Here is a 15188-nt window from a genome sequence, read left to right as displayed (position 1 = left end):
AGCACAAGGAGAAAGTCTGTAGGCATGTACAAAAAGGTGACGCTCTCTGCCGCACGGACTGGTCGAGCATCAATATAGTTGACGAGTCTCTGGTTAGGCAACACTTATCAATGAATGCAGTTGACTGTAGCTCAGGAACGATAAAAGGAAGACATTACTCCACCAGATGTACCGCCGAGGTATATCCAGCGTGGGAGTCTGAGGTCGGTAGTGGATGCCCGGGGCAACCCTCACAACACCAATCAGTATCGGCGTCGCGATCGCCCTCGGTGTGCATCTCCTCGGCCTTTCTTCTTGCTTCCAACCAAAGCCTGATCTTCTGCCACGACCGCTTGCAGCAAAGTATGTATAGTTGCCGAAGTCCCCGGGATAGCTGCTTCCAACACTCTGCTCAACCCATCCGCTCTCGTGTTACCTTCAACGTAGATGCAGTAGTCTGGCACCAGCGGACAGACGCAGCATTATCACATTCAATTGTCAGGTTCAACCATTGTTCTAATGGCTTGCAGGACTGGTATTAGGTTGACTGCAGCTGTTGGAGTATCCGAGCGACACTGGCGACCCCACGGAAGAGACTGATCAGCTCTCGTTGATTAGAGTGGTATCTGGCTCGACGAGGAGACCATATCCAGCTGTCAGTCATCAGTGGCACCTCTTCTCCCGATGCGAGGGCCAGATAAACGTAATAACCACCACCCGAGCCACTAGAATCAGTTTGCAGAATCAAGCATCTCGGCTCCGATGATGAGAGTATTGGTATTCCGTGATGACATGGATGCTCAAGCCCTTCACTGATGTAGACTAGCATCTGTTCACGGATACGCCGCCAGCACTCTCGCTGTCTCGGAGTAAGATCCTCGTCATTCAGCATAGTCGACCAGGACGTCGTTCGCGGTATACGTCCGAAGAGTCTTCGAGCTGCGTCACACAACGGCTTGACGTCAGCATGGAGCCCTGCCTTATCCATCCCCAGAGCACCAGCAATACGGTAAACGGCTTGGCGAGACCAGCAGTCCGCTTCTAACAGTTTCTTAGCCTTCTCCAGTCCAGACCGTCGATTGCAGTCAATCACCAGCCCCTTCTGGTCGTAAGAAAGCAAGACGCCAAGCACTGGCATAGACTCTCGAATATAAGGTTGCAGAGAGGCCCCCTGGGATTGTACGGACTGATGGACGAGTATAGCAAATTTCAAGACAGAGATTGCAAATCCACACAGGGATAGGTAAGATAATAATATCGATAGCAAGAATACGATCCTACATGCATCTTCCATTGAGAAGTGTAACAACAGATCATCAACAAAGTGTGCTATACCACTCGCCACCATATCGCATAACGTTGACGTACGGAATGATTGGATTTGTCGTCCGAGTGAACACTCGAGGGATTCCGGACCAAACAGGCATCCAAAGCATACTCGATGTGCTAGGTATCGTTTACCGTTGCCACAGTGCAAGGCAAATCCCGGTAAACAATTCTCATGGTCATAGGTACCACCATTCTGCGGATCGGTTGATCCGGACTGAGAAGGTTTGAAAGAACTGCACAGACGCAACATATAGAAGGCACTATGCACATCTGCAGTTACGACCACAGGAGAACTTGTTACCCGAAGAGTTGCTATCAAATCACATACGAGACGACCTTTGCTCGCTGTTCGAGTCGTTGCCCCATTATCCGGACCTCCCACCATAAACACTTCGCCTTCAGAATAGCCGTAAGGTACATTCTCAGTTGGCTTCCATAGGCCACGACTGACGTATCCCTCGATAAGCTCATCATGCAGCACCCGCGCTTCGGGACAGAGCTTCTCATGAAGACGATGGGCGTAATGCCGGATATGTAGAGGTTTGCTCAACGATGGGCAGCAGATAGACCATGTGTAGCGTTGTCCTACAGGAAACGGAGTCTCCTTCTCCGGCAGCTTGCGTAGCCCAGTCGCATACCCTCGGTCATCGGGCCCGAACGGGACGACATTACATAGGCTTTTGCATAACTCATCCAGAGGACGGACAGCACTCGACGGACATGGTAGGTTGACGAACGAGTCTGCTGATGGTTGGGTCGATCTAAGGTCGGGTAATGGCGTGGGCTCGACGCATCGCAGATAATCGTTAACGTAAGAACATATCGTTGGTTCTGTACGTGACATCTGAGCATCGAATATACAGACGCCTGACAAGAATACCCTTTCGCCACCATCTAAAACAAAGTGGAAGGACCGTTGTAGATCACGCCCCAAGAGGATAGGAGGTACATGTGAGCTACCTACACTGTTCTGGATAGGTAGAATACGAACCTCACACGACTGAGGGGGAGATACGACTTCCCCACTCGAGTCCTTCAGAACTAACTGTCCACAGAGCACCTCTGACACTCGGACGTGTTCTCCATTAGCGACCTTGACGGTAACTGGGCTTGCTTCACGAGGAGCGAGCTTCATACATTCTCCATCTACTCTAGAGATATAAGAGAAACCAGCACCAGAGTCGACAATGAGTTGTACATTATGATTATCGAAAGATCCGACGCTCTCTGCCGCACGGACTGGTCGAGCATCAATAGAGTGAGAACATAGTCGATCTTACGACCTGACCGAGATCGAGTAGGCGAGTCATCACAAAGATGTCTGAAGGGTCCGTCACCAGTGATAAAACCGTGGAGAGACTTTGCACTGCCACTTAAACAACCACCAGCATCGCAAAAAATGTCTACACTAAGATCAGAACCAACTATGACTGGCTTACTTCTTCCCACTACTGATGAGAGAGCCAAAAAAATAGCACCTGACATGCATATGCAGAGCTTAGCACAACACCACATGTTTCGTAGATCCCAACAGCCCAGCCCCGCTCACTCCATTCTTGCACTGTACGGACAACTATTCCTTTCCGCACCGCAATGCCCACTCCACCCTTCCTCTTGACTGGATTAACTGTGAAGGAGGAACATTGTCATAGAGATCCATGAAACGGTGGGAGGCTCCTTGAGTCTCTTGAAGGACTGCACAATAAAACAAGCTGCGTTCGAGGTCTCCCGCAATGAGACGAACGGTGTCAGCTGTAAGCCCACCAGTGTTCCAGGAGAGAAAATGCACCTTTGAGTAGTCAGGTGAGGGGTGACAGGCTCGCTTTGTCAGAGTCTTATTATAGAGTAGGTTAGCCCAGTCAGCGACTCGTATGACCCTCCACATGACGGAGTGAATGACCGGAAAAGGGAAAATCTTGCATTTCATTGCAGATTTGATCGTGCGAAGGAGTGGAAGATGAAGCACACATGCAAACAGTCCCTCTCTACTGCTTGGAGCATACCAACAGCTTCTGAAAGCCTCGTTGTAGGATCTTATGCCTCTTACAGCGGGTAAACTTTGTCGCGAGAGCCGAGGCTGTCCACACTCTTGACCCATAACCAGCACCCGATACAAGAAATGATGCAGCACAGCCAGTGTTCACTTTCGCCCAGAAGAAGAGTCCTACTAATTTCGCTACGCGAACGCCACTTAAAATTGTCCACACACACCAGTTAAGAGTACGGCGCTGATGGCGAGATAGAGAGCAACATGGTCAAAACAGGGGGAAGGAAAAATTTTCCTCGGGTCTGTTGCCGGTGAATCCTTTCCAGAAGGAAAAAAACGCTAAGGGAAAAAACGCTAGGAAAAAACGCTCCACGACCAACTTCGCTGGTTACCTTGTTCTGCTCCCTTTCCTTTTCCTTTTCCTTATCTTTTGCTCTCTTTCGGCTGACATTATGTGCTCCACATGCGTCGGTTAGCCACCTCTGACGGAATTCTTGAGAAGAAGGGTGCCGTGTGTTCAAGAGTATAGGTTCGCCCGACAGGTACTCCTGTAGCTGCGATGCCAGGGACTGACAATCGGTATCGACCGTAAAGGGACTGCCGGGCTGTACAGGGCGATATGGCCGATTTTGCACTGATACGACAGAAATGCCTGGATGTTGCTCGCCGCATGTTCGTTGACCAGATATATACCTGCGACATGTCTATCAAACTGCGCTGTCTGAGCCCCTGCATTGTAGAGAACGAGACCATTATCGCCCGAACAGGGATTCTCAGGTTCTTCGTATACCTCGACAACCAGCCCCGTAGTAGTTCTCAACTTTTTCCTTGCATTTGAGCGAGGGTTAGAGACGTTAAGAAGCTTGAAGTCCACGCCTGAGATATATCAAAACGTCGTGTGGCGCTGAGTGAGCTAAATTGTCCCTCTATCCCTACTGTGCCGAGAGCGCCAAAGATATTTACTTGTTCACGTCGTGAGCGCTGTGGCAAGAGATATTTTCGGGCTAGCAATCTTGCTAAAGACGTGGAAAAGTGCGACGCGCAGCCTTCATCCTCTGTGAGAGGTGGCTAGTAGGGGCTGGTTCCATCAGACGTTTTGCCTTTTGGGCTCAGCCTCTGGGGGTTTTTAGTGGGTATGGTCATGCGAGTCCCACAGTAGTCTTCTGAGGTCCACACCTCCTAAGGTTCTTCATAACCGGATTTTTCCCCCACAGGCCGGTAAATGCATCGAAAAAAATGGTAGAGATTCGAGGACTCCGATTTGGCTAATTCTGAAGGTGGCTAATGGTGGCTTGGTGGTTAATTCTGAAGGTGATGTGAATGATGTTCCTCCTCCTACGATTGTGCAGGATACTGTCAAATGGGAAGTTGTCGACTCTGCTCTGGTGCCTGTAATGCAAGTGGATCTGTTGACTATGACTAACAGTCTCCATGACCGGGAACCTCTTGAGGTGAAAGTAGTCCCTCTAGCTCAGCTGTATGTCGATGTGGCAGGTAGAGAAGTCAAATTCCCCATTGACAGTGGCGCGGGTCTTACTTTTATTGATGAAGTCTTGGCGACTAGGCTCTCCGCTTTGAGCAATCAGTCTTTTAGACGACTTGCACGTGAGCTAAGGGTGGTATTTGGCAATGACCACAAGTTGTTGGTATCCCGAAGATTGGGATTACCCCTAACGGTAATCCGACATGAGAAGAAGGAATGTGTCCTGGTGAGCTTCGTCATCATGCCTAATCTTAACCCTTCTGCTCTGATAGGAAGGCCAGAAATTTGTGGCCTAGCTTTGTCCGTGCATGGTTCTGTACCTACTCAGACAGCTAACGAAGTGGCCGTCTGTAGCATTGATCCGCTGGAGACTATTGAGGTGGCTGATAAAGGAAAACGGCTATTGGCACATTGTTCCAGGTTGGAGGAGTCTAGACCGGAATTTTATGTAGAACCCCTACGTCGTCGGCCTGATCGCGAGAGAAAGGCTATCTATGGATTGTTGTGTCTTATGGAAAAGGAGGACAAGGTGGTGCGGTTACAACCTGGACAAGCATGGACTTGATGAGATTGTCTTAGTTGTGAAGAAAGGTGCAGAGTAGTGGAAAGGCTTTCCCGGTATTTTGGATGAAGAAGATGATGAGCTATTATTGGTTCATTTCAGGGTTACTTTAGACCTGCGCTTTACGAATAAGATTGGTGCGACTACGCCTACTTTTAAGACCAAAAATGAAAGTAAGCTCTCTCAGTATGGCGTTCATGATCTGTTTGGATCTCTTTCTAGTCATCATGGTGCCCTCTTTGGTCGTATTGATTTGCGGGATGCGTTTCATCGGGTGTATATTTCCAAAAAGATGCAACAACTTATGACTACCCAAGTGCTCGATGACCAAGGTGTTGAGGTGATTTTCGCTTGGAATAGATTGCCTATGGGCTATAAGCAATCTTCAGGCTTGTTTGGCCGATCGGTGGAATTGGTGCTCATTGAAGCTCGTAAGGCTTTGAAGGAGCTAAGTATTGACTGTAGTCTTCGTAGCTTTCAAGATCATTGTATAGTAGCCGGACCTACGGCATCGGCCGTGAGTAAAGCTCTAGATGTTCTCATACGGGTAGTACGAAGCTATGGTTTTGAATGTCGGAATTCCATGGTTCAGCGGGTTACTGATCATTTGGTTTTCTGTGGCCATCAGATTTTTGGGCGTGAGAGTGGGCTGCCTTTGCTTACTCCCTCTTCACAGCGACGAGATTTATCTTCAGCTGAAATCGAAGCTGAATGGGAGATTTTCATCAAGAAGTGTAAGTCCTCATTTGCTAAGCTCAAGTTCTTGCGAAAATGGGCTGGTGTATTCTGGTGGTTTAGTCATTGGTTGGGTGGCTTAGAACAAGATGCTCTCCGCTGTCTCAATAAGGCTGAGAAGTATCTGCAGAATAATTATGCTGTGATATCTTTGTACCATCTAACATCTTTGTATTTGGGTGATTGTATTGCTACGTTGATTGTTGCTGAATCTAATGTAGAATCATGGTATGGCGGTATTTTGGGAGTGGTGACTGTGGACTCTGATAATGCTTGTCCAGCTCTGTTTCCGGAACTTGAGGAACGACTTTATGATATAAGTCCTTGTTATGATCTTTTCCCTATGCCTCCTACTGGGAAGATCTATAGAGTTCTTCCAGCTCGGCTCTGTGGTGGAGTATGGAAGAAGAGGGAGCAGCTGAGAAGTTCAACGTGGAGAGAGCGAGGAGCTCAGCTGCAGTGTGCATCTGAGAACCTGGATGCCCTGCGTGGGGACCATGTTATTAGTTCGCATGATAATGCTAATTTTTGTAAGACTTAACGAGATGTTCAGGGTGACTTTGGCTATGCTTCTGAACCGTACGCTGGTGTGGATTAAACGTTGGGGGCTTTTCGAAGCTTATGTTGATAAATGTGTATGGTTGCCTCGTGAAGGGGATGCTCTTTGTTGAACAGATATGTCTGCCCGAAAGTTGGCTGCTGGTGGTTCTGCTGATGGTATGATCAGTGACGTGGAGATCGCGCCTGTTGACGTCAACGATTTCTCCGGACAACTAAAAGTGGATGATATGACGAAAGAAGAAGTGAATGATATCTATGGCTGCTCAGTTGTTTCAGACGACAAAATGCATTCTATTTTCGTGACCTTCTCAGGCCAACCCAGCTATGAAGATGCCCTGTCGTGGTTGTCGTCGCTGCAAAAGGAAGACGAGCAGTTGGCCGATATTCGTGTTTCCTGTGAGAAGGAACACTAAGAAAGTCGAGAGTTCTTGATGGAGAAGGACTGCTTATTTCATCTAGGTCGAGGGCGGGCTAATGAGCCTGTTATCAAACAAGCTGTGTTGCCTGATTGTGGTGGTCTTCGCTCAACTATTTTGGCAGAGTCTCATGAATATGGGATTCATGGCTCTGCACAGTTGTTGTCCGGTATGGTGCAACAAGCTTATTGATGGCCTACATTGCGCAAAGACTGTAAGGTCTTTGTAAGAAAATGTGAAGTATATCAGCGCTCCACTACAGTGCCAACCAAACCGTTATGCAAATCACCTTTTTTGAGGTAACTTGCTCAATAAGGAGAGTTTATCAATGATCTTTGGAGGGTGTACTGATAATGAGAGTGAAAATCGATTGACACCGTTTCAGAACCGTTTCATCATCCATTGTTATGTTATGGGCGCACGAGAATTTCCGGACCCTTTTGACCGACCCAAATCGTTATGCAACTCAATCATGCTGGGCTATTCTAGGAGTATTTAGGTAGGAGTATTTCACAACAAGGACAATTTACTGGTGGATACAGATATCATGCTCGTATTCCCGATGTTGTTGCTCGTTCAGACTCGAGCCGTGGTGACACTGCTAGTATTGCCGATTATCATTTTGATAAGCAGTCCTCGGCTGATGAAGCTAGTAATGTGCGATCTATGGGAGTGACATCTTCTCTACCGTTACCTGCAGGTGGGAAGGTGTTCTCTGGACGGAGTGATCCAAGACCCATATCTCTCTTTCTCAAGGAATGGCTGCAAACTTGTAAACTGTATGGTCTTTCCTTGGATAACTGTTGGAGGTTTCTACTCAAGTGCCTCTCTCCCAGTGGGAGAGAGTCTCTCCCAGTGGGAGAGAGTCTCTCCCAGTGTCAAGAGCGAGCTCGCTGATATGCTTGAAGAAAGGCATCTTTTACTTGAAGGTGCTATAGAGAGTAGACTAGCTGCTGCTGAGACCTTTTTGCGTTCGGCCTTTGACGTAACGAATGATAGTATTCGCTACCGAAATCGTCTGTCGCAGGTTAAACAACAGAGTAGAAAGAGCTCATTGGCGACTACATTGGTAGACTACGAGAAGGTGTTATGGAGGGTAAATGTATTGGCCTTACGATTACACAGGATGAGATCTTGGATAAGTTCGTTAAGGGTCTGAAGCCCAATTACCAGAAAGCAGTCAAGGCTACCTACTCTCACATAAGAGATGTAAACGAGTTGTTCTCTGTGCTCAGTCTTTGGGAGAATGCAAACATTGACTCTTCAGTGAATGCTGTTGCCGATGAAGCAGGAGATCTTGGAGCTACGGTATCACCGCCGACGATTAATGCTACTTTGGAGGTGGCGAAGAACTCTTCATCTGAGGTGAAAGGAGAGAGACCCACTCGATCTAGAGGGCCTCTCAGGTGCTGGCATTGTAGTTATGTTGGGCATGTTAATGATGTTCTGGCCCTTGCAGGAGAGTGCTTGTACTGTAAGGTTGGTGATTCGTCAAGTGGAGGGATTACATGGCTATGCTGCCAGACTTCCAGCTCTACTTGATACTGGTGGCCATGGATCTGCTTATATGAATGCAAATGTGTTCAAGGATATGGTCAAAGAAGAAATACTTGACGGCCATCTTGATCCATGTGGTAATGTGACCTTTGGTAATGGAGATTATGCTCGAGTTTTTGGGTGCTTTTAGTGTGAATATTGAGGACGAGGTCAAGCATGTAATTGTGGATGATGTTGAGGTCAAAGTTATTGAGGGGCTGTCGCCGGATTTTATAATAGGCATTGAGACTATTAAGCGCTCAGTGGATCTGAAACCGAAACTGATAGAATGTCTTGGTGATGAACCCGGTATGAGCTCTGGTTTGGCCCAGATTGCATTGCTTGATGGGAATGGTGATAAGCTTGATGTTCTGCATCCTCTCGATGTAAGGGACAAATGCTTCATTTATCATAGTGAGTCAGGGTTTACTGTCTCGTGTCCTGCCCTCAGTGGTATCTCGGTGATGCCATTTACTGAGTCCAGGCGGAAGCGTAGCCGCACTCGAGAGATAGCGATCCACCGAAGGCTCTGTATTGCAGCTAATGAGAAGAAATTTGGAGCGGCAACTTTCAAGGAGGCTATGGTGATCAACGAGGTAGTCTTGGTTGATAAGGAGCCTGGTTCTAAGGACTCATCACTGACTCAGTCCGATATCTGCTCGATGAGTGATGAACAGATTAAGGCCCGTTTTAGAGTGAACTTGGATCTTAGAAGACTTAATGCTATGCAACTGGTTCCGAAAACGGCTCCTGATAAACCGGGTGGCTATGTGTGGGTTATGAAATCTGATGTCGCATCAATTCCTAGGAGGAGTGGTGAGGTTACTCAATCTCAGGATGGGGCTCTGAGCATTTTGCGATTGCGGCCGCCATCGATGAGAAAGTTAAGATTGACCTAAGTGATGCCTTCTCATCCGTTCATTTGGATGATGACCTTTGGCCTCTCTTTGCATGTAGGACTATTGATGCCAATGGTGTGGAGTGTCTATGGGTGTATACTGTATTACCACAAGGATGGCGATACAGCCCGGTCCTATTTTCAAGGGTGGTGGGGTCGGTTTTGGAAGAGGCCCGTATCATCTGTAAGAAAATGGGACTAGCCGTGAGACTGATCCATTTTCAGGATGATACTCTGTTAGGAGGCGGAGATAGGGATAGTGTTCTCCAAGCAAAAAAAGTCTAGATCCTACGACTAGATCCTAGGAGCTCGAAGGCAACATCTTTGGTGAAGGAGCTTGCTCGTTACTATTTATCGGGGCTGGTTCGCCTCTACGTCCTTGGTAATGGAGAGGGCTGTCAAGAGGCTGGCACGGCCATAATGGTTGATTGTAATAAGGATGCCTGGGCTGCCATCATGTTTCAACTTATCATAATCAAGAAGAGTGAGATTGCGGATATTGGTCCCCGAGCTATAAGGCTGGCATCTCGCTCTTGATGGGTTGGCCATTAATATGTGCTCTGAAATATCTCTAGAGCTGGTCGATGATGAGGTATGTATGCTACTCCCGCTCTCTCTCGATGGTGGTTTAGTGACGGACGAGGATATGATTCGCTCTTCAACTTCCCGTGAACGTAAAGCACAGTTGTTAGCTCTGAATAGGTTCCTTCCTCTATGCACCTCTCCTGTTGTGATGATTGGTGATAATGCTAACACTGTTGGTGGTCGGTATTGGCATACTCTAGAAGCTGATCATGCGGCTACCGAGCTGGATCTTAGGATGATAACTGAATACCATCGGACAGCTGATGCTACATTGTGGGTGCCTCGTCTTTCAGTGGTTAAGCTTGTGGATTCCATGGCAAGGGTCCTACCACAGGATCTTGCCTCTGGTGATGTCACTGAGGTTGATCCTCTGAATATCTCAAGTACTCTTTTACAAGAAGACGCTATTGGTGAGTTTTATTCTGAGACATTGGATGTGCTTGGTGATGATGATGACGATATAGCAATTGAACCATTTCAGTGTCCCCGTTACTGTGACCTAGATGCAGTCAGGGAAGCTCAGCAGACATGTGCTGAGGTTCAAGCTCTTGCCGAAGGTAGCGGCTTCATCAAAGATGATGATGGAGTTGTTTTCCGGGTCCAAAGGTTCAATGCTTTGGGTAGTATTGTTAAGCAACCTGTACTGCCTGTCGACGTCAGGAAGGAATTGGTGATGCAAGCGCATGCAGACTGTCATGCTAACTCGAGACAGCTGAAGTTTCTGCTCTCGGATTGGTGTTGGTTTCCGAAGATGGGGAACCTCTGTCGTTATGTCTGTCAAGCTTGTGGTGTATGTCAAGTGACTGCTTCGAAACAAGGCCGAGAACTGGCTCCATACGGTACTCGTCGTCCTGTGGAGGGTATGGCGGCGACATGGCAACGTGTAGGAGTAGATGCCCTTCATGTTGGTTCAGGGGAAAGCTCTTAACCTGTACTTGCTGGTATACTGCCTACTGTGACTTTCAAATCGTTCCTGATACTAAGGCGGAGTCCTTAGTATGAGGGATGACTTTGATTTTCATGCGTTGTGGATTTCCAAGGGTATGTTAAACTGATGGTGAATTCTCGTCAAGATTGGTTCAGTCTTGGGCTGAGAGTGTGGGCATATCTTGGAATATACATCCCAGTAATCATCCTGAAGCAGGTTATTATGAACGACGGCATAGGATAATATTGGAAGCTTTGAGGAAGTTCGTCCTTAGTGATGGTGGCTCAGACTGGCATGACGAGTTGGTCTTGGAGCAAGTTGAGTGGCTGGTGAATCATGGTGAAATCGGTCAGAGTGGCATTTGTCCTGCCTTGCTATTTTATGGTCGCACCTTGCCAGTTCCTTGTATGAAGGGTGCTGATGATTCATTGGTATTATCAAGGCCGAACTCCGTATTTGACTTGATGAAGGTTGCTGATGCAGTCGGTGGGAATCGGCGAAAACTCCTCGGTGTATTCGTCAAGGAGTGGCTTCTCCAGCGAGAACGGTCTCTGCCAGTGATCAAGTATGAGAGCAACCTCAAGCCCGGTGAAATGGTTTATGTTTTCACAGAGAGAGCTCATAGATTATATCCTACCTTTCGAGGCTCTTTTCCAGTGTTGGCTACGAGAGGACGTCATGTGATGGTAACTACATCAAATGGTGTCGAGACTCATTGGCTTGGTAACTGTAAGCGTCATCATTCAGACGAAGATGTAGCAGCTGACCCTGCACAGTCGCAGTCCTCGGGTGCGAGTGACTCAACTAACCAGCAACTCCAGATACGTGCTCCAAAGCGTGCGCGAGCTGAGAGTTGGACTGCAGAGGCTGCTGACCGAGCTAAGAAGTCAGCGAGGATGTAAATGCTTGCTATCTCATTTTAGGGGGCTGTTATGTAGTGAACTCCCTCCGACAAGGATACCGTATGTAATTTGTGATATTATTGTGTAATTATCTGAGCTAGGCTGTGCATTTGTCTCTCCTCGCTAGATGATGTTTTGAACGTATTACGATATTGTGGTGCATATTTGAGCATCAGATCAGTATCTCTTACTATATCCCTGTTACTGGCTGAAGTATGGTTTTGTTGAGTCAAGAGGGCAATCACAACAACCGGGAGTCGTCATGTTCATGAGCACCTAAGTCTCCACAGGAATGTGCCGTCCTACTTGGTCTCAGGTTGGATGCTGCTCTGTCCATGTCCAACCACTTTGATTACGTTTTGAGGTAGGTCTCCGTGAAAACTGCACAGCTACTACGGCTACAACCCTACTTGGACACTTCTCAACTCGCGAGATGATTCAAACAATACAGTTGGCAATACAGTACAATACTTCTCGAATATGGTTTGCCCGGCTTCATCCATGCCCCCGATGCTCAACTGAAGAGACTTGACGCGTGTCAAGATCGTTTCATCGAGCTTACTGGATGTACGCTGCCTAGCCTGGCGTGGCGCCGATTTGTGGGGATGATGTCTTGGCTCTATAAAGTAGTAGTCCTCAGAGATGGCCCTCCATCCCTAGTGTCGCGTTTTATACTGATAGACAATCATTCCTGTAATACTCATAGCTCCACTCGGCTGAAGAGCAAAAAACACGGGTATCAGTTGGTGGTTTCGAAGGAGAATAGCGATTTAACCATCGTCTAACCATCTAACTATCGTCGGTGGATTAGGGCCCTCGCTGTGGAACTCCTTAGCGGCCTGAGTGGTTCCTAACTGAACGCAATTGGAAGGACGATTTCAAACGCGCCGTGCCAGCGTTGAACCATCTTTTTGTAAAAAATCTCAAGTTTCATATAACGCATAGGCGCGGAGTAGTAGCTATAATTCCACACCTCGGGATAAAACGATGCAGACCACATTCAGGACTATGGTAACACTCACCATCCGGTAGTGGAGGATGATGCCCTGCGCTTACCTGCCGTTTGAACGCTAGAAATTGACCAAGTCGCTCACGTCAACAGCTGTGCCTCTGAGACTTGCTCACTACGCAGAGTCCTCCCACAACAGAAAGCACGATCTACGATGATGTACATGGTATACAATCTAAGGATCTGCGTAGAGGAAAGTTAATGCTACTTTATTAGGAATTGTGATACAGTGATTAAGAAGATGGTATAGCATAGATGTGATCCAGGATCAATTTGTCATTTTTTTACTCTTCGTAGCGAATTTGCTCCTTTCGGCAAGCACTTTGCGCAAAGTTCAAGTAACTGCAGAAATTGTAAGGTTTCAAGTTTCGCGTAGGGTTGTTCTGTGATCGATCCCGGGATCAATCTTCACGATTAATCTTCCAAATCGGTCCCCGGACTGATGTCCTCAAGCTTTGCCCCACTCTCAAATCTTCACTTTGAGAGTCATCCCGTCTGCTGTTACATAGTGCTCAACTATTACCCCAAGGGAGCCTGTTCTGGTTAGCTAAGAGGGACTATACATTGACATATCCTCCCCGAAGTGACTGACTGAACTCAAGATTATCATAGTACGACGAGATCGTCATTATCATGATGATGATGATGATGATGCTACATGATGATGATCGTTTATAATGTCTCTAATATGCATGGACCAATCGATTAGTTCTGACCATACCTCCCTTAATGCAGGTATCTGATCCTCTACTCACACACCTATCCTCAACCACTCAATACTACTACTACTTATCAGCAGCCTCCAACAATATACTGTGTACGCTATCATTCAACGACTCGAGCTGTTGTTGTTGTTGCCCCCGCCCTTGAGTGGAGAATCTTCTTTCTACACCATCTACACAGCACAGCATACCTACTATATGTATTGGAACTCGACTATTACTACTACCTTCTTCCTCTCTACCGCTTGAGTGTTGGCTTATCCTACCATTATTGGCCCTTTTCTCGAGTCGTCTTGTCTCATGTTGTATCCCAACAACTTCTGCAAACTGCCTCCCTTTCCTCACAACATTCCCGCATACCTGGGATTATCCAATGCCAATCTACTACTACTATTATCATCGTACTATTACCTTAGCCAATACTTGCTCAATCTCCCCATCATTATTATCAAGGACTGTGGCTAGATCTCTAATATCCTCTCCAGTATTCATTATTCTCCCCTCCTTTTCCTTAATATCGACATCAGCAAGACTAGTGGCCTCAGTAATAGCCTACCATGATGATGATTATCATCATCAGTACCTCTATTGACACACCCCCTTGCTGGATCCTACCGCTAACTTCCTTTGTAGCCCAGTTAAGTTCCTATTAATATTCATATCCTTTTTAATCCTATTAGCTCTTTGATCTCCATCATCCCCCTTAAACTTGAACTCAATAATATCCCTCTTCTCCACAGCCCGTGTCATCTCCCTCACTAACTCCTCCTGTTTCCTCAATAACTGGTTGTATCGTAACTCCATCCTATGCATCTCCTTCTTCATTATACCAATAGTAGACTGTCCAACACTTGGGTCTAGACCCTGTTGTAGTTCCTGATAGTAAAGAGTAGTAGTAGTAGGATGACGGTTATGATCATCATAATATGATGACCTCCTTGAATATCATTATTACCTCTTCTAAAGTAAGCTTCTTCTCCCATTGTGTCATCTGCCTCTCACACTCTATTAAATCCTCCTCCAACTTCAGTCCAGTATCCTTACTACCATCTACCGCCTTATATACTACACCTATTAGCAGCAGCATCAGCAGTAGTACATATACACTGTAAAGTGGGGGAGAGGCGGGCCGACTACTCCTACCTATATCCTCCTCCTTCTTAGACAAGCTATCAAGTACTCTCCCTTGAACATCCTTCATATCTCTATTTACACTATCAACCTTATCCCTATACTCCCCTATTCCTAAGCATCATAATCATTATCATCATAATCCTAGTACTACCTCCTTTTATTACTCTTATTAATCCTCTTTAGATCCTCCCTAAGCCGCCTTATCTCTCTATCACACACCACCTTATCATTCACCTTCTCCTTCATCACTAGCTCTAATCTCCTCATCTTCTCCTCTAATATCTAATAAATGATTATGACCAAAGTACTCCCTCCCCCCAAAGTGGTAGTAGTATTATTACTATTATCTTAGTAAGAGTACATCATCCTTCTCCCTATCTGCCTTTCCTCATCATTTATACCATCAAGTCACTTTGTGACAT

At 46.8% G+C, this 15188-nt stretch overlaps 2 protein-coding genes across 2 annotated transcripts in view; one reads left to right on the top strand and one right to left on the bottom strand.

Moving 5' to 3' along the window:
* Positions 1-5729: 5729 nt before the first annotated feature.
* On the top strand, positions 5730-11901 carry Pmar_PMAR015213 (hypothetical protein; the record flags this gene model as incomplete). Its single annotated transcript, XM_002788372.1, has 15 exons — positions 5730-5887; positions 5933-5984; positions 6036-6254; positions 6751-7032; positions 7096-7221; positions 7633-7752; positions 7889-8037; positions 8080-8148; positions 8178-8458; positions 8740-9350; positions 9425-9541; positions 9785-9970; positions 10119-10931; positions 11288-11587; positions 11747-11901. Coding segments are annotated over 15 exons (3638 nt in total), but the record flags the coding sequence as incomplete, so codon positions are not given.
* A 1293-nt stretch (positions 11902-13194) lies between these two features.
* Positions 13195-15188, bottom strand: part of Pmar_PMAR015212 (alpha-1,3-mannosyl-glycoprotein beta-1, 2-n-acetylglucosaminyltransferase, putative) — a gene marked incomplete at both ends in the record, with an annotated part of 7951 nt that continues 5957 nt past the window's right edge. Inside the window, 8 exons of the mRNA XM_002788371.1 lie at positions 13195-13252; positions 13700-13805; positions 13860-13992; positions 14044-14184; positions 14248-14508; positions 14588-14703; positions 14776-14877; positions 14931-15048. Of these exons, the coding sequence (XP_002788417.1) occupies positions 13195-13252; positions 13700-13805; positions 13860-13992; positions 14044-14184; positions 14248-14508; positions 14588-14703; positions 14776-14877; positions 14931-15048 (1035 nt within the window). The remainder of the gene's footprint in view (positions 13253-13699; positions 13806-13859; positions 13993-14043; positions 14185-14247; positions 14509-14587; positions 14704-14775; positions 14878-14930; positions 15049-15188) is intronic.

This window comes from Perkinsus marinus, assembly GCF_000006405.1.
Source record: "Perkinsus marinus ATCC 50983 genomic scaffold scf_1104296928266, whole genome shotgun sequence".
NCBI classification, from domain to species: domain Eukaryota; phylum Perkinsozoa; order Perkinsida; family Perkinsidae; genus Perkinsus; species Perkinsus marinus.
This window is presented reverse-complemented; position numbering and strand designations above follow the sequence as displayed.